Here is an 18,321-nt window from a genome sequence, read left to right on the forward strand (position 1 = left end):
CGAGGCTCTTAGGATTTGCACGCTGCTACCTCCTGCTGAAGCTCCACCGATGGTTACGTTATTTGGGTCTCCCCCAAAGAACCGAATATTCCGCTGTACCCACTCCAGCGCAGCAATTTGGTCCATGATACCATAGTTTCCTGATCTTCATAATCGTTAGCATAGGTATCAACAAACGTTGCTTCAAAAAAACGAAGGACTTGAAAGCTCATAAGGCAGATCTCCAGCTCCGATCGGGCTTTTTGGAATCTTCAGAAGAAAAATGTGTACTAAAATAAACATACGCTTGATACTCTGACTCGGCAGTCAACTCGGAGTGCGCCAAAAAACCAAACCTCCCAAGCCGATAATTCACAGTAACAACCGTGATCCCCTCCTCGGCAAGCTTACGACCATCATACAACGGGTTGGAGCCGCTCCCAAATTGAAAAGCTCCCATATGGAACCAAAGTAACACTGGTCTTTTACCTTCGCAATTAGAGCCAGTCCACACATTCAGATACAGACAGTCCTCGTTGAAGTCGGTCTCCCCACCGAAGTACAGCGACCTAGGCGGCGGTGGGAAGTGCACGGCGCTAGGACCGAAGTTTACAGCCGAGCGAACACCAGTCCATGGAAGAGGACGCTGTGGTGGACGCCAGCGTAACGAGGAGATGGGTGGTGCAGCATAGGGAATTCCGAGAAATGCAAGCGTGTTGTTCGGAAATTGCAGGCCAGATAATTGACCTGAGTCAATGCTAACAATGGTAACGGGTATGTGTTTATCCTCGGAGGCACTCATTCTGCTCATGTGGATTTACTCTATGTGTTTTGGAGACTATGATGGTTGAGAGGCAGTGCTATTGAGAGGGAGGTGATGTAAGAGACAAGCGGACGTCGAAGACGAAAAAGATGGAGGAGCAACTTTCTTATATGTCCGTCATTCTATAAGCCAAAGACTTATTCTAGCAAATAGTTGCTAAGCATGAAAGTGACAGTAGATAGAAGGGCGCAAGGGAAAGAGGGGTAACGGAGTCTCCGCGTGCTTTACATATATGTAAGCTCATCACGCCATTTGGTCAGGTCTCTTGATTCTCGACCATACTTCATATTTAACCTTGAGCAGTGTCAGCCATGTTATTGAGGATATGAATGAGCGAAGATATCATTCTTGAAGTGATGCACTTTCTTTGATTCACTGGTTGGTCAACTTGGGTTCTAAGAACTTGGCAAAAGACTTTACTTTAAACTATGGAGAAGCCTGACCATACTGATTTTTATTCTAATCAAATTAAATAGAGCCTGTGCGATCCATCACCGCTGAACTCAGTCTGCACTCACGGAGACGTGTTTGATTATGAAACATTTTGACCCCTCGGCAGGTTCATCGATGGAAAATAGTTCATTTCTTAGCAACATCTTTTCCCAAGTAAAAGTCTATTGTACCAATAAAACAATGGATTCAAATGGCATGGGAAGTGATGAAGTTGTATCCCTTCACCGTTGCTTTCCAACCGTCCGACTTGGGATCACCACTCAGGTCGCAGATATGTGGACCGTTCTCAAGAAGCACCAAATCCGTATCGATGCCCTTCTCACGCATTGTCTGATATGTACCCTGCGTCTGCTGCCATGGAATCAGATCGTCGGCCGTGCCATGAATAAAGAAGGTTGGCACATTATAAGTGCCTTGACGAATATGAGCCCGTGGACTATGTTGCCTGATAATGTCGAGCGGGGGTTGCGGGAGCATGTTATAATCGACATTCGGGTCAGCCTTCTTGGTGCTGGGCAGGCCATACATGATGACTGGTAGAGTCTGAGCTTTCCAGTTGATGTGCAGTACAATACGACAACGGGGGTCCTTTTGGCTTCGTGGATCTGCGATAGGCTCTTCCCACGCTCCCACCATGTCGTAGCTCGCGATAGGCTCATCCCGGACTCCCTCTAGAAGATCATACTGTTGGCCTGTGTATGGAGCCCCATTTGGCTGGATCGGATACTGCCACCATTCATCTTCATAGTCGGTTGGCGCGTAGAAGATTAGAGCTGCCTCTGGGGGAGGTAATCCACGTAATGGTGCAGTCCAAGCTAACGACATGGCGAGTTGGCCGCCTGAAGACCAGCCAACTACTACAACTTTCTCGCCATCGACATGAAGCCCATGTCGCTGAAGTTGCAGCTCAGGAAGTTTGTAACGAGCCCATTCGAGAGCATCGCACACATCTACCATGGGCCCTTCTGCTAGACTGACTTCAGGACAGAGCCGATAATCTACGCTGACTGGTAAGAAGCCTTTCGCGAGCAGGAGACGCGTCTGAGCAGGCCTTATGTCTTTTCTGCTAAACAACATTTGACTACCTCCATGAATCATCAAAGCTGCCAATTGTCAGTTCATGTGTACCAATATAGTGTAATTCATTGGACATACGAAATTGACGAGGTCTAGAAAGGAGGAGATATCTCGTCACGTACCTACCGGCAACTTCTTGCCTGCCAGTGCCTCCCCTTCAGTCGGGTAGTAGATGTCAGCGAGGATATCCAGATTCCCAATCTTCTTATAAGTGACCGTCTCCATCGCGGCTTTCACTGACTTCTCGGTTGCCGGTAAGGCTGTGACGCTCTCGTCGCTTTTTGGGAATGCGGCTATAACACGCACTGTCTGGGACTCAGGTGCAGCACCTTCACTCCATGCCACCGCACCAAAGCCTGCGGTCTTCATTTTTCGCTCCCATTGCTTCTCATCAATCAATGCATGTTCACGGCCATCCGCAAACAACCACCAGCCTTCCAGCAGCCCGACGATAATGTCGAAAAAGAAAACGTTCCTGGTAATCTCAATTAATGCGAGGGCGCCATCGTCCCGCAGCATCTGTCGCATGTGCTTCAGCGACACCTCAAGATTCCTTGTTGCGTGGATGCAATTGGTCGCAAGAACGCAATGGAAGGCACCCTCGTATTCAGGCTTTATAGGTTGCTCGATATCTAGGACGTCGAACGACATTTCTTCTATGCCTTTGAATGTCTTGGCGGCAGCGTTGACGAGCGAAACGCCCAGATCCGTAAAAACATACTCGAACTCGATGCCATGACGCTGGAGGTGATTGACAAGCAGTCGAGTCGTGCCCCCCGTACCGGCTCCGATTTCGAGGATGCGAAACTTGCCTCCACCGGTTGCTTTCTTGAAAGCCGTGGATAAAAAGTCAGAAAGAACAAGAGTGGGTGCCTTGAACAGCGGCCACTCGCTGTAGAATTCCTCTAATGTCTTTTTGGTGGCTCGATTGCCAAAGAGAATCTGCACACCCTCCTTCTCACCACGTAAGCACGTAGCCAGCTCGGACCCAATTGCTCGCACCAGCTTATTCACAGTCGCATGCTGAGGATGCTGATCTATCATTTTCAGGTAGATGGACTCCGCTGGTGTAGAATCCACAATGACTTCTGTTCGAGTGAATCGATTCTTTCCGGATGAAATAATGAGTTTTCCGTCCTCCAGCACTCGGTAGAGTTGACGGACAAGAAGCGCATGTTTACCAAGGGCTGTGATCTGAGGAACATCATCGCCACTTTGAAGGCTTTTCAAGTCACATCCTAGTTCAGCAAATGCTTCCAGGACGTAAGCTAAGACTAGTCGTCGTTGGTTCGGGTATTCCTTTTCCCAGAAGCCAACGGCTTGTGTGGTTTTGGCATGTTGGTCATAGTTGAACCGCGTCTCGTTGAAGGCTCGATGTGCTGAAGTGATAGTAGGTCGACTTGTAGACTTTGGCTCCTCCACTATCACAATCGACTTCGGCTGTTCTACATTCCCCGAGTCTGATATAGCTGTTGTGGGTGTGGGGCTGTGTTTACTCACATCCTCATCCTCGTACCCCGAATCACTACCTCCAGTTCCAGAGATGCCCAACTTTTCATCAATGTGGGCGACGATGGCTTCAATATTTTCAAAGAACAAGAAGCTCGACAAATCAATAGTCAGGCCCAAGATTGACCGGATGTCGTTGAGCACTTCTGTTGCCATCAGTGAATCTATTTGAAGCTCGTCCAGTGTAGAATCGCCTCTGAGATTTTCGATTGAAATGTCAGTGACATCAGACAAGATTTGATACACTTCCTGGCGTTTTCCAACAGATCTCTTCACCGGGGTGATAGCCGCTTGTTGAGAGAAATTACCAGAAGCATCAACCGGGGTCTCGTCCTTCAGTGGTGATGTAGTATTTGCAGACTTGTTGACGCTTTTCAGCACCCGGGCCAAGGAACTCTGAGTCATTTTCGAAAACCGAAAGCCGAATGCAGCCATAACCATCTTCTTGGTCCTGGCATCGAAGATATATGCATCTGCCGCGGCATCCGTTTCACCACCCTCGTTCATGGTTGAGTACACAAGCCATTCTCCAGCATCTGGATCAAAAGCCCCACCAATTTCGATATGCTCGATTTTCATGCAAACGAAAACATCTTCCATGCTCGGATTGTTGAAGTAGTTAACTAGAAATCCTGCAAACTGCATAAAGCTGTCGGTCATGGGGGTATCGGTCAGGCGTTGGTCAGCTGGATCAGCCAGCGTCGGTGTGACCCTGACCTTTCCAGCGGCTTCGAATCCGACGCAAGATACTTGCTTAATACCTTGGAAAGCTTCGCCATAGTAAACGACGGTATTGAAGGCGCGATAGACGTGTTTGCCCTGCATCTTTTCGGCATCTGGGTTATTCAGCACCTCTTCAAGTCGGCGATGACCTATTAAGCTCTCGAAGCGTTCGAATTGTTGCTTAGGCTGCGTATCATTACGTCTCTTCAGATACACCCTGCCGGTAGAGTGCTCAAAGGGCTCTGCCTTCTCAATCTCCGTGTCCTGTGTGGTGATGGAGAACGACCACGAGGGACGAATGTCATCCAGCTTCTTTAACACGAGTGAAATCTTCTTTGTGGTACTTTGGCCAATGGGAGATCTCATAAGCAGATCGTGGACTGTTGGCACAAATTTCACTGCCTGGGTATCTCTCTCTAGCAGGAGAGCCGCGCGAGCTACGATCTCGAAGTACAAAGATGCTGGGGCTAGTGACTGTCCAGCCATGACGTGCCCTCCCAACATTTTCTGAAAACGATCTGCTTTGGGATCAATCCTGAAAACCGCTTCTTTGTTTGTCGCATCCGTGAAATTGAGGAACGTAAGAAGTTCATGCATTTCGTCTTCATCTTGCGCTGGGACGGTTTCAGCGTCTTGGATGAGATCTCGTCCTGTGAACGGAAGCCAGTGCCGAAGCTTCTCAAATTGTATAGGGGGCAGGCTGAGATATCTATAGTCTGGTTTCTCACTTCTATGGAATGGCCAGTATTGAGTGGTATGCCCGCTTTTCCAGAGATCAATCGTGACGGCGGTAAGTGAGTCTTGCGCATGAGCTGAAGTGAGTTGAGGAACATGAAATGCGTGCTCCTGTGACTTTGGTACGGAGAGTTTAACGAGCTGCATGACGGAAGATCCACGACCTGCCTCGATCCACGTGCAATCCGAGAAATTCTTGGTTAGCCTTTCTACCGCTCGTTGGAAAAATACCGGCCGTCTCGTATGCTCTGCAGCAAGCTGGAAGTCAGGCGTGATTTTGCTTTCGAACTCGTCCGTGGTTTCGAGGTGAATATCTGGCTGTCTCCACTCTAACTGTTCAGCTAGAGAGGCGAGATGTGGCAGCAGTGGCTCAGTGTATCTGGAGTGAAATCCATTGGTGACATTGAGTTTCTTGGTGCGGACTGAGCTCTGAAGATGTGGTGTATTTGCGACATGCTGCTGTAAGTATTTGACTGCCTCACTAGACCCTACAACAACATGGCTCTCGGGACCGTTGTAACATGCGATCTCGGCATACAAGCCTTCGCCACCTAGCCTCAAAGAACGAAGGATTTCCTCAACGGTGGCGCGGTCAGCCTGCAGGAACAGCATAGACCCTGGCTCAGGGCCCCAGTGCTTTTGCATCAGTGATGCTCTCCCGGAAACCAGTCTCAACGCGTCTGATAGTGAAAGTGCACCGGAGATGGCCAAAGCTGTGAGTTGACCAAAACTGTGACCCACAACTGCACTGACCTTAAGACCACTATCCATCCAAGACTTAGCGGACGCATATTGGATAGCGAACAGGGCCGAATGCAAAGTGATCAGGTTTTGGGACGGCTCCGAATCGAATATGAAAGGGTAGAAACTCTCATTCCCGACCGAGGTCAAGAGATCGTCAACAGAATCAAGATGCTGGCGAAAGAGCTTTGAAGATTGGTAAAAGGTTTTGGAAAGGCCAATGAAGTTGCTTTCTTGGCCACCGAACACGAGCACTACAGGCTTTCCTTGAGGGGGGTTTATGATCCCTGAACCAACTGCCGCTGCTTCAAGTTTGGTCTCCAGATCGCTAACACTGCTTACAGTTGTGGTGAACACATGAGGCAGCGCATGGTTGGCCCTATCAGCAAGATTAAAAACTAGCGAAGCAAGGATATCCGAGCCTGCTTCGGCTTTAGCGGCTGTTAACCAGTCTAGCAACTTTTTGCTGTATTGGGAGATACTGTTGGCTGACCCGGCTGAGATGAAAAGGGGATAACTGGGTAAAGGTACTGGCGCAGATGTTGTGGGTTTCGATGGCTTCTGGCGAATCATTACCGCTGAATTGCTTCCTGCTGCCCCGTAGCTATTAACACACGCCAGAAGATATGGAGCCTCCCACGGTATGATTTCTCGTGAGATTTCCATCTTCGATTGATGAAAGGCGGGGATCTTAGGGTTTACTGATGTGTGACTCGCCTGTGCCGTGATCTTCTTATGTCTCATCATAAGCAGAACCTTGATGAGACCGGCAACTCCTGCAGTTGCTTCTGTGTGCCCGATGTTACCCTTGATAGAGCCGAAGCGGAGAAGAGAATCTCGTCCAGGACCTCCAAAAGCATCCCGGATACTACGGACCTCGATGGGATCACCAACACCAGCTACATGTATCGTCAGTTTTCGATGTGAAAATGCATATGAACGTCTCATGGTAAGAAATGGAAGGTCTGACAGCTTGAGATCTTGTGGGACACTCTTTCAAACGGTCGCTTGAATTTCAAACAAATTGGTGGACGGAAAAAAAGAAAAGACTTACTTCCAGTTCCATGAGCTTCAACGTATGATACGGATTCTGGCGTTACACTGCTCAATTTCATTACCTTTTGATAAAGTTCGACTTGGGAGCCCGAATGTGGCTGTGTAATATGGTTGAAGTTGCGATTCTGGTTTGCAGCAGATCCAGTAATGACGCCAAGAATATTGTCGTTATCTCTAACAGCATCTGAGAGCTGCTTGAGAACAACCACCGCTACGCCCTCGCCACGACAGTAACCATCAGCATCTACATCAAAAGGCTTACATTGTCCTGATGGGCTGAGGAAGCCAGCGGCAGCTAGATTCTGATAATCGAAAGGACTTGTGATTACGTTGGTGCCACCAGCGACCGCTCGAGAGCATTCTCCAGACCATATTGCTCGACAAGCCGTGTTGATAGCAACAAGTGATGATGAACAAGCGGTATCAATGCTCAAAGATGGACCTGTCCACCCAAAGTAATGACTCATCGCACCACTGATATAACAGCGGGAGGTTCCAACCGTAGCGTACGCAGCTAGAACAAGCATTAGCCAAGCTACGGCAAAGGCCGCTAATGAAGCTTACTAGCTGGAGCACACGAGACATTGTCGTAATAGTTATTCATGACAGCACCAATGTAGCAACCATAATCGAGTGGTTCTTCTGAGAGGGATGAAGCACCGAAATAACCCGCAGACTCTAACGCCTGATAGACCTGTGCAATAAATTAGTACCAGAATATTGTTAGGTGAGAAGGGGTTCTGGAGTTTAATTTTGGTTCAAGAAGCTCTTGGATCAACTCTCGAGCCGCCTAAAATAAAATGCTTTCCAAAGAAAAACGGAACATACAACTTCTAGCAAAATGCGCTGTTGAGGATCCCAAGCAAGAGCTTCTCGGGACGCCTTTTTGAAAAACTTATGATCGAAGGCATCTCGATCATTAAGAAAGTTCCCCCACCACTTTGTGCCCGTATCTTCCCTGAGTTTAGGCAGTCCAAAGGTCTCGACAGGCGCAGGCTCAACCATTGTTTTGCCCTCCATGATCAAGTCCCAAAGCTCATCAACCGAGTCGGCACCTGGAAACCTTCCGGCCATACCGACGATAGCAATGGAATGAGAAGGAAATTGAGACAGGTCGTTGGGGTCGACGGACCTGTGAACGCCATTGATACCGTTGATACCGTTTACTTGATTACTTGCTTCATCGATATTTCCAAGAACAAATATTTGTAGGCTCGAAGTTCTTAATAGACTAGCTGGAATAGCATTTCCGAATCCAGCATATGCGATCGTCTGGAGAGATTTGGGTAGCTGTTCGACCGATGCCTTTACTGTCTCGTACCAGTTTGCAACATTGATCATTGAGTTCTCCAGCGCAAGTCTAGTCAGCGACCCCTGGGAGATCATAACACCATCCGCAGTGTTGCGGACGGGGACTTGCAATTTCTTTGCATCTGGAAACTCGAGTCCGTGAGACAGCGAAGCAAGCCTCGCAATCTTGTGTACTGCGTCAAAATGACTGGAGGTGTGGAAACGGCCATGGACAGAGACAACTTTGATAAGTAGGTGTTTCTCACGAGCTATCTTCGTGAGGGTATCGAGATCGGCGGCCCTGATGGTAAAGGTTACACTTGTCGCGTCGTTGATGCTAGAGATGTATGCCTGAGGAAGTAAATGAGCAATCCCGGCTGTACTGGCTTTTTCTTCTTCATTTCCTTCCTTCCATCGAACAGCAACGGCAAGATAATCTGTTGCCACCGCAGCATATGCGCCATCTTGGTCGACGTAGGCCCCGATACTCACAGCAAGGCGAAGTGCGACAGCGGCAGAAGAACCGAGGTCAGCTTCGCTTTCCGAGGTTGCCACAGCAACTGCGCTAAGAAATCCAATGCAGAAGCCCTGAATTCCCCCATCCTTAACGCCTTCAAGAACTTTGCGATGCGAGTCTTTACCGAGCTTGTCAAGGTACCGACTGTACTGGGTTATCTGTAGTAAGACGGTGACGGCAAGAGCGTAATGATTAGGTGCATTGCTCTCGTGGTGGGGAAATTGACCGCCGACTTTGACCCACTGCTTCAGTTGACCAAGATGCTCATTCCCGGGAATCTGACGCAGACTCGGATCAAAATCAACTAAGCTTTGCCAGAACTGGGGCAAGTCATCGATCGCTTTCAAAAGAACCGAAAGCCGGGGACTGCTGAGAAGCTCTTGGCGGAGATCGTGGAGAACCTGTTCCGATGGAAATTCTGTCTGTGGTCCGAAAACCAGGAGAGAGGGAAGGCCTTCTGATGCCATTGGTGGTATTCAGAAACTACCGGTAGCAAATCGATTGAGTGACGAGGTTCGCAAAACTAGAATAGAAGTTGGAAGTGGTGGAAACCTGCTAGCGGTTTTTATGTAAAAATCGAAAAAGCAAGTTCTGTCAGAGCTACGCAGATGTTAAATGAGCTTGAAAGAAGTGTTGAAGGTTGGAGGGCGTTGAACAGACTTTCACGGTATCATCCGGTGACGATATATGCGGAACTCAAGGGACAGATCGCTCGACGCAACTAATTATATGGATACAGAAATCTCATAGGCATGGTTTAGAGCCTTGGTCTAGCAGAGGAATTGCTCCGCCGAACACTTCGTACAGGGTATGAAGAGTCAATCACTGTTCTGGCAATAAATTCTGGATCTCTACTCCGTACACATCGGGGCTATCAAGCTCAAATATCGGTTTTGGTAAAGCGAGAAATTGGAGCGCCGAAAAATCAAGAGAGTTGACAATCTACTGTCAGAGCGCTACATTATACCTCAACGGGACTCATGTCGAGATAGAATAAGATTGTAAATACTGCACTCGGGGAATAACACTTTGATTGGGTATAGGTTCTGGTTTACGCGGAATGCAGTAATTCTAGGTCTAATAAAGCTACTGAATTTTCTAACGAGAAAAAAAAAGAAACAATATCTCGAAGATCCAAACGCGCCTCTATTCGCGATAGGATATAGTGTTCAAATGTAACCCGCCTCCTTTGTAAGTGAGTGAATAGAGATTACCGCACCACCACTTCGTTTTTGGCACTCTTAAATGCTTGCGATTTTGAACTCGACACCCTGGGCCTTGTTGTACGCCGCGATGAAAAAGTCACCGTTCATTTCCACATCATGTGCGCTCGTGTTATACAAACTGAGCACGCCAACTTCATCGCCAATCCTCACATCAGGGCTGGCATATAACCTCCAAAACTGCGACAGTATCAGACGTGACATTCCAAAGGCCTGATGCATTCCTAGACAGATGCGGCCTCCCTTGCCAAATCCCACCTGGTATTTCTCCAACTTTTTTCCAGCTTCACCCAGCCAACGGTCAGGATCAAATTTGTAACTATCGGGGAAGTTCGTTTCGTTGTGATGAAGCAGAACGCTGGTCATTCCCACCGACGTACCCGGCGGAATTGTCCAAGTCTTACCTCTTGCCTTGTCTTCAAGATACAAGGGTTGGTCGGGGCAAACCCGGAAGTGAGGGCACGAGTTGCCATATATCAATCGAACACTTTCTTTGATGACGGCTGTCATGTAGGGAAGACTTTCCAACGTTGCAAGCGTGACTTTGTCGCTGTCGTTGATCGATGGCATCACGCTTTTCAACTCTTGCTTGAGTTTCCGCAACACATTGGGATTATCGGAGATCCAATAGATCATATGCTCTAACGTTGAAGCCATGGTGAGCGTACCAGCCATGAGTAACATTTGGGCGTCTTGCGCCAGCCTATCCACCGTTTTCTCGTGAAGTGGCAACTTGGGAGAATCTGCAAGACCTCGAAAGACAGATTGAATATCTCTCCCTGACCATTCATCTTTCGTTGCGATAGCATGTGCAACTTGGTCTCGGGTCTTGCGCTTCTGACGAGAGAACGAGCCGAGTGTCGGGCTCAGGGTCTGAACAAACCATTCTGGCAATGCCATCATCACACTGTTTAACCAGGGAATGCGCTTCATAATGTGGAATGACATTGCGCCCGACAAAGAAGCATCACGCTCTGTTGAATCAAAATCTGGGGTTTCTGCAGTTTAAAATTGTCAGCTGATATGCTCCCCACTTCGTACAAGCTATAATTCGAGAGGCTCACCAAGTTTGTGGTGGCATTCTCCAAAAGCCAGTATATTTGTTACATCTGTGAAAAGAATTTCAGCTCGGTTCCGCGTTCCGTGAAAGATCATTTTATCTTACCGTTGCTGAATGCTGCAAATATACAATTAGCATTCAACGGTTCATCCGTGTCCTTGAAAGCAGAAATTCTTCTCAAAAGAACATCGATTCTTTCTTGCAAATCGGGCTGCATCTTCCTCACATGTGCCGTGCTAAAGAATGGCATCAGAGCCGTACGTCGCATCCGGTGGATATCGTGATCCATTGTAGTGAACAATGAGTCGTCTATCCCCAAAAACTTCGTCAAACTTCCTTCCTTATTCGCCTTCCTTCCAGTGGTGGCACTAGGATAAAGGATCTCATAGAATTCCTGTGGACCTTGTCAGTAAGCTAAAACATATCCAATTGAACTGAGCATACTGGATCTCCGACGTGTAAATCGTAAGGTGAGATTCGAACGACGGGGCCATACTGTTCGTGCAATTCGTTGATCTTGTAAATGTATTTTCCACCACGCCAAACGTTGTAATATGCTTCGTACCTGTAATAGGTCAGCTTTCGCTGTACTTAGAACGCCGTCTGAAATCTTCACAAAGTTGACAGAGCTGCCAATCGCGGCCCCGGAAAGTTAGCTATGGGACTAAAGTACAGTCTCCAAATAGCACCATATATCATATAGGCTACGACTGCCCCAAGGCACAACCAAATGTAGCCCATGCCGAATATGTTTTATATGGATTAAAAATGAATTTCTACGGGTTTACAACAAAGAGAGAAACGATGAAGATTAAGAAATAGAAATTTAAGCATTGTCGCGTTAAGTCTTACCCATATATCATCACTCGGTGATACTAGATACCGCATCTTACATCGGAATAGCCATTTGGACCAGATGACGGATTGCATTTACTAACCATTTTCATCGCGATATTGTGCACGTAGCACATCACGGTAAGGGGCACTCACTACTCGGGCAACTTTGCTCGTTTGGGGTGGAAATTTGCCTCAAAAAGCTAGGGGAGCCATGGGAGGTCCGAAGGTACCATGTCTGGATTTGATGTGATATCAAGTCAAGTAAAAGCCATGAGGACTCGGACACAAGAGACAAGGGAAGAGCCAACATCTCATGCGGTTTGGCGCTGCGGCAAGAGTGAAGGAATCAGATCCACTTGTATTTAGCGAGCAGAGCTACTCTTCAAATACACTTGAGAATCCCAAACTCCATCACGCCACCGAAGAAGCATCTTGCTGAAGATGACGTCGATCCAGATGTATAGAATCGCGTTGGATTATTTTGGAGACGCGTTTGTAAAAAAAGCTAGCAGAGAAGGTTGAAGTTGGCTTCAACTCTGAAATATGGATCATGATTGGGGATCACGCTTAGAGATTTTGTCACAATTTTGAAATGGCCGCGTATAACGTTGCTGATCTGGCTCATACGCGCCGTACGAGTATAAACAAAGGGCTCCGCCGTACGGCGGCGGAGACAATCTGTTTCCATGAGCGAGCGTTAACGGCGGCGGAGTAACTCCGTTAGCGTTGACGACATTCTGTTGGTCCGGAGCGGCCCGGGGCGCATGGGCCGCTAAAGTGGGTTTACGTAGGGCTGCATATTTCGCCACTTTCACTCCCCGACTAGAGGTCAGTAGTGGGATCGTGCAGACTCAGTTATCGACTCGGCAGGCTCAGCTATCGACTCGTGTAGGCTCAGCTATCCACTCGTGTAGGCTCAGCTATTGACTTGTCAGTTGGCCTTCATATGTGGAGCTTAGAACATATCTTCGTCTTACTACATAATCACTCGTTAAAGGCTTCTTAGCGAAGATAAGCAATTTGACTTGATTGCCAGAAACCAGGGACAATAACCAGTCAAGCGCACGCAAATATAAGTCCAATAACTGACATCCCTTTAAGGGAGGACTGTAGAGCTTTACTTCGCGCTACGATAGAATTTCTCTCCTCGCTGGCTACTTACATTTTCATGACTAGACCGCTAGAAACTTGTCGCTAACATCTATGTCAAACCTCGCTCATCTTAAGAGTATTGCAAAATACTTACATTGACAAAGTCCACGAGTGGAGAGTTCAGATGCCTCTCTAAAACTCAAGTACAAGTGACTTGTAAGTGCATCTATATCGCGGAGACCCTGAATCATGAAAATACCACTGGGATACACTTCTGGCCATTATTTTCAATCAGTGCAAAGCTCCGATGCGGGTAAGAAAGAAGGCCTCTGGAGGTCTTTTGATGTCGCGATGTGGCACAACAACTTGGGTGTCCATTCTAAGGCTGTAGTTGGGGCGCATCATCCCTCACGTGTTCTTAGAGGCGCAAAAGTCCGACAGAAATTAGATTCTGAAGCTACTCAGCCAGCCGTAAAGTGTGAGCAGCCGGTTTGGGTATCGAGTGGCCAAAGGACTGGGTGTACTCGTGGGGGTACAACCTGAGGTAGTACCGAGGCAGCTCCGTTCAGTAAGCCGTGGGATATGACTATATTAATCTTTATGAGCATTTATAATTAAAAAAATCACGTTATTGGTCTCACTGGTTGCACAACATACGAACACACTACTGCATGCAATCCCCGGGGAAGAGCGTTCGCACACGAGGAGCTGATTCATTTTTTTGAGGAAACGCTGCCTGATTCGCTGCTTGATTGTCAACTAAATACTCAAGGGACTCCGGAAGTGGTACTTTCGCACTAAATCACCGTATCTCAGGGCACTACACCAACCACAGGCTGTGATTACACATGTCAGTTCACATAATTGTAATTCAACAGCTCGAGGACCACCCGCATGTGCGCTCGCCCGGATGATTACACAGTACTTAGGTCTACATAACACCATCATGGCAGGCCTCAAGTCAAAGTATTAGACGGTGCTTTTTAGTTCATGATCTGTGCCTCACCACACCCAATTTCCACTCCCTCAGACACTTATTCAGTACATAAAGCTCGAGCTGACAACAAATGTCAGTATAGTTAAACTCTCAAAAGATCTCCAACTCTCCAGATTTCCTCTATTACCTTTTTTTACATAGGAATATATTTAAGTGTGGTGGTGTTTTGCTTATATATACCAAGATGCGCCACTTACCACGCTGACGCAGCGGCAGGCATTTGTTGAGGATTGCATACACATGCGGCAGTAAGCTGTTGATAATAGATAGCCGGTGCTAGATAGCCATTTACGAGTTCTAAGATTCCGTTGGTTATGATTATGTTGAGTTTGCGGGAACAAGAGCTTCAGCGGGAAAAAAACACGATGTTCTGACTTTGTAATAATGCATCGTATTTGTTTGGAAAGCTTGAAATAATTCTGTCACCGGCTGGACTACCTCAATGCTCAGAAGAACTATCATCGAAATCATCACGTCATTCGAGCACGGATAGTTGGAGATTACGACCACACGAGTAACGCAGCAGGTTTTATCGTAAATATGACAGACGAGAACCCCAACAACGCTTTTGAGCTTTCCCTATGGAGCTATCATGATGAAAATAGCTACGACCTTTTCGACGAGTGGCTTGGCCTGGCTCCTCTCGTATCCCCTCCACCATCCCCCATGACAGCCAATTCTTCTGATGATATCGAGAGCATATATACCGGACTTCATAGGTCGGTAGACAAGGTGGTGGCCCAGATGTCCATTCGCACTCCAGCCCAGCTTGACCAGATAAGAGAGCAAAACCGTAAGCTTATCAAGAAACTCATTACTCTGGAGAGTGTAATCACACGAGATTCGGCAGCTCCTACGGGTGCCGCTGAGTCACATAGTCGCAGTACAACTTCGATATCGGTCGATGACAGAGTTCGTCGCAAGAGAAGGCGTGTTTTACCAGCTACAGACCCTGAAACTGTAGATATATCAGTAACATGTACGCCAAATGTAAGTGTGTTTCCCTGCCGTAGAAACTTGCTCAAGGAGCAATTTTCGACCAAATTACTCACGTTCTTTCTTAGGTAGCTCGACATGAAAGCAGCTCAGTTGAGAGTCACTCTCCCGGCATCGAGGCCTGTCTGGTCGATGGCGATTCGAAATTGGCCAAAAAGTTGCTACAAATTGGCAATCAAGAAGCTAGGACACAAGTTGTCGAGTTTGAAGCGCAACTGAGAGCCTCGCAGTACCAGAAGACGCTGCCGAATATGTACCAATTCTCTAGTGTGACACAACTCACCGACATGTCGTATTTTATGCGGCTGGTTGTGGATCTCGGGATGGTGATCGAGAGTAGTATTTTCGGGGAGCAAATGTCCCGGATCCGGAAAAGAATCGCCTTTGCGCATTTCTATCACGCTTACACACTTGCCCAAAACAACCCCTCGGTATTTCTGACGTGGTGCGACAATCAAAAGGTGCAGTTCAAATCGATGCTGCGGAAAGGTGGGCACAAGTCTGTTGTGCAACATCGCTTTGCAGAGTTGGTATTTTCTCGGCCTGACAATCACGGCGGAGCATCCTCACCGAGTCCCTCAGACACAAGTGACGACCTGAAAAGAAGAATGACAAAAATACAAACATGGAGAAAAAGTGGCAAGAGATGGGCGCAGATCATTCAACGCTTTGGTTATGGGATTCTTTTGCTGCTGCCATACAGCCTCTCGGACGAGGAGTAAGCCCTATGGAATCTCGGTTATGAAATTTATCTGACAAGTGAACAGGATGCGAGTTGCCCGAGACAAAATCATTGACTATTGTTTAGACTTGATCGACTCCCGCAAACATTTGTTTGTGGATGTTTTACAGAAAGCTAATGATCTTTTAGACATGCACTTCTTTCCTCAGAATGCAGAAGTTAACTTGACTAATGATAATAGAGCTGACTGTCTAGACGTAACAGATTGGGATGATCTGTTAAGCTCTCCAGTATATAAAGCAATATAATAGAGTATAGCTCAGGGGTTCTGTAGTTCTGTTCGGTTTTGTTTTGTCCTGTCCAACTTTCTGTTTGTTGCAATATTTACAACTAATCGGCCAGAGTAGCCTACAGCACTTATGGACTACTGAAGAATGTGTGCAGTTATAAAGTTATTGTGTGTTTTTCAGAAGAAGCTGGGGTTCGGCCACTAGGGTCAAATCAAAGCTGTTTCATTCTTCCCCGCTTCCTTCTTTCCCAGGTGCTTTGAGTACTGGTAGTCTGTTTCTCTTTCGGATAGAAACTCGGTGGTAACACCTTTTCAATTCGAGCCCTCCAGGTCTTCAGTCAAGAATCTTGGCAGTTCCACCAGGTCTTCGTGCAGATTATCGATCCTGCAGTTGATGTTTCACCACCTTGAATCTCAACATGCAATCGCAATGTCAGTGGAATAGATAATTTATGACTTGTTTTGGTTGAAGCTCACGATAGACAGACGGTTTTGTAGTAACGACTTCGTATATAACTTCCCAAGTCATGAGATTAGCAGTTGCAGTAAATCGAAGAGAAATGCATCGAGTTGCTTGTCTATCTGACACATTAAGGGAGGCTGCATCCCAACAGCAAGAACAGGAGTCTATGCTCAATTACTTTCTGTATTGAAAATGAGTATCCCAAGCATAAAAATCAAGCAGCGATATTTTCCTGCTTTGCAAGCGCACGAATGGCATCAGCGACGAGCAACACATCGTTAGACTTCCAAGGCATTCGATGCTCTCCGTTCCACTCAATCAACCTCCTACTTTCCCTCGCGCACAGCTTTTCAAATAGCTGTCGATGAAAATCCAGGCCTGGGTCACACGTTCCGTGTACATGAATTGTTGGTATACGCAAAATATGGCCTTGGCTATGAACATTTTGTGTGTAGTCCGTTATTTGCGACACATCTGGCAGGGCAGGACTCAAGGTCAAAGTAGGATCTAGGGATAATAACGGTCCACGCCCTGCGAACAAGATGCCAAATCGATATTCTTGAATAGCTACGTGCTTGCCATATTTTTGGGCTCGAACTTGCTGTCGATAGAGCAGGCTCGCGCACAACTTCGCCCCTTGACTAAAGCCAAGCAAAGCTACCCACTCGCCCGTACCCCCGAGCTCATTATCCTGCAACTTTGTATTTTCTAGACACTCATCAAGCTCTCTCAAAACACGTTCAGACTCGATGTCGGGATGTTCTTGTTTCCAACGAAGCCAACGTTTGAAAGGTCCCATTTGATTATACACTGACATGACATCGGGGCCGGCTTCTGATATAAATGGGGCCTCTGCGAAAACGAATCGGAACTCTGACTTGAGTTGGGCGATGAGTGCCCGACATTGCATCCGAAAGATTTTTGCATTTGTTCCTCCGCCGTGGAGACACATAATTCGAGGGAGAGAGAGGGTTCGATCTTGAATTTGTGAATTAACCGAGGACATGGTGGGTACGGGACTCTGTGGACAAACAAAGACTGGCGTTATCATGATACCAGTCTCCTCTTTTCTTTAGGAATTGAATTTGTATAAATCCGCTCTAAAGAAGCATTAATAAAAGCTGGTAACCATTACTTTTATATGTGCGTGTACGCTTACTTTTACTTTCAGATTGGCACCAATTCTTTAACTAAGTATGATCTCGACTGTCATATGGAATCGCACTCAACTGAGAAAATATCTTTTGATCCTTCCAACGAACGCAAGTGATATCCGGCGCGAGCCATGTAGATAAGCCGGCATACCGCTTGAGAAGCCAGAATCATTATTGCATGAAGAAGAATCATGTAGTAAAGTGAGTCAAATTATGGCGGTGCCCAGGATCTATTGGCCGGGCGCGATAAAGATTAGGAAGAAGGAAGAGCGATTTATCAGCATAGTACCTAGCTGTGAATTAGCTATCAATATCGCTATCAATATCATCTTCAAAGCTATTGTGAAAGATCAGATGAAAATATAATTACTTAACAATATAGCACTGGATTTTGTGAAATTGGTTACACTGAGTGGACGTAACATGCTCTCAGGAAGATGAAAGCACAATTTTATGCTGGAAGGGAGGTCCATATTATTGAAGACGAACGTTAACTCAAAAATTCAACAGATATAGTCCTGCCTATGATTCCGTATATATAGAAGCACTATAGGACATTGGTATCATCTTGATCGCTGGGTGATTTTGGCCATTCCAAAATGCCTTCCAAAAGATTTACGCTCGG

At 46.9% G+C, this 18,321-nt stretch overlaps 5 protein-coding genes across 5 annotated transcripts; 1 reads left to right on the top strand and 4 right to left on the bottom strand.

The window, feature by feature from the left end:
- Window positions 1–58: 58 nt before the first annotated feature.
- Window positions 59–790, bottom strand: GLAREA_09952 (alpha/beta-Hydrolase; the record flags this gene model as incomplete). Its single annotated transcript, XM_008086548.1, has 2 exons — window positions 59–140; window positions 285–790. The coding sequence occupies 2 exons, from the start codon at window positions 788–790 to the stop codon at window positions 59–61; spliced, it is 588 nt and encodes a 195-aa protein (XP_008084739.1).
- A 651-nt stretch (window positions 791–1,441) lies between these two features.
- Window positions 1,442–9,370, bottom strand: GLAREA_09953 (Thiolase-like protein; the record flags this gene model as incomplete). The annotated part of the gene is made up of 5 exons (XM_008086549.1): window positions 1,442–2,358; window positions 2,455–6,939; window positions 7,095–7,610; window positions 7,661–7,790; window positions 7,925–9,370. The coding sequence occupies 5 exons, from the start codon at window positions 9,368–9,370 to the stop codon at window positions 1,442–1,444; spliced, it is 7,494 nt and encodes a 2,497-aa protein (XP_008084740.1).
- Window positions 9,371–10,144: 774 nt separating this feature from the next.
- On the bottom strand, window positions 10,145–12,093 carry GLAREA_09954 (Cytochrome P450; the record flags this gene model as incomplete). The annotated part of the gene is made up of 4 exons (XM_008086550.1): window positions 10,145–11,124; window positions 11,292–11,580; window positions 11,631–11,751; window positions 12,080–12,093. 4 exons carry the CDS (start codon window positions 12,091–12,093, stop codon window positions 10,145–10,147), a joined length of 1,404 nt encoding a protein of 467 aa, XP_008084741.1.
- Window positions 12,094–14,652: 2,559 nt separating this feature from the next.
- GLAREA_09955 (uncharacterized protein) lies at window positions 14,653–16,098 on the top strand (the record flags this gene model as incomplete). The annotated part of the gene is made up of 3 exons (XM_008086551.1): window positions 14,653–15,102; window positions 15,177–15,826; window positions 15,876–16,098. 3 exons carry the CDS (start codon window positions 14,653–14,655, stop codon window positions 16,096–16,098), a joined length of 1,323 nt encoding a protein of 440 aa, XP_008084742.1.
- A 658-nt stretch (window positions 16,099–16,756) lies between these two features.
- Window positions 16,757–17,548, bottom strand: GLAREA_09956 (alpha/beta-Hydrolase; the record flags this gene model as incomplete). The annotated part of the gene is made up of 1 exon (XM_008086552.1): window positions 16,757–17,548. One exon carries the CDS (start codon window positions 17,546–17,548, stop codon window positions 16,757–16,759), a length of 792 nt encoding a protein of 263 aa, XP_008084743.1.
- Window positions 17,549–18,321: the final 773 nt, after the last annotated feature.

This window comes from Glarea lozoyensis (genome assembly GCF_000409485.1).
Source record: "Glarea lozoyensis ATCC 20868 chromosome Unknown GLAREA4, whole genome shotgun sequence".
Taxonomy (NCBI): Eukaryota; Fungi; Ascomycota; class Leotiomycetes; order Helotiales; family Helotiaceae; genus Glarea; species Glarea lozoyensis.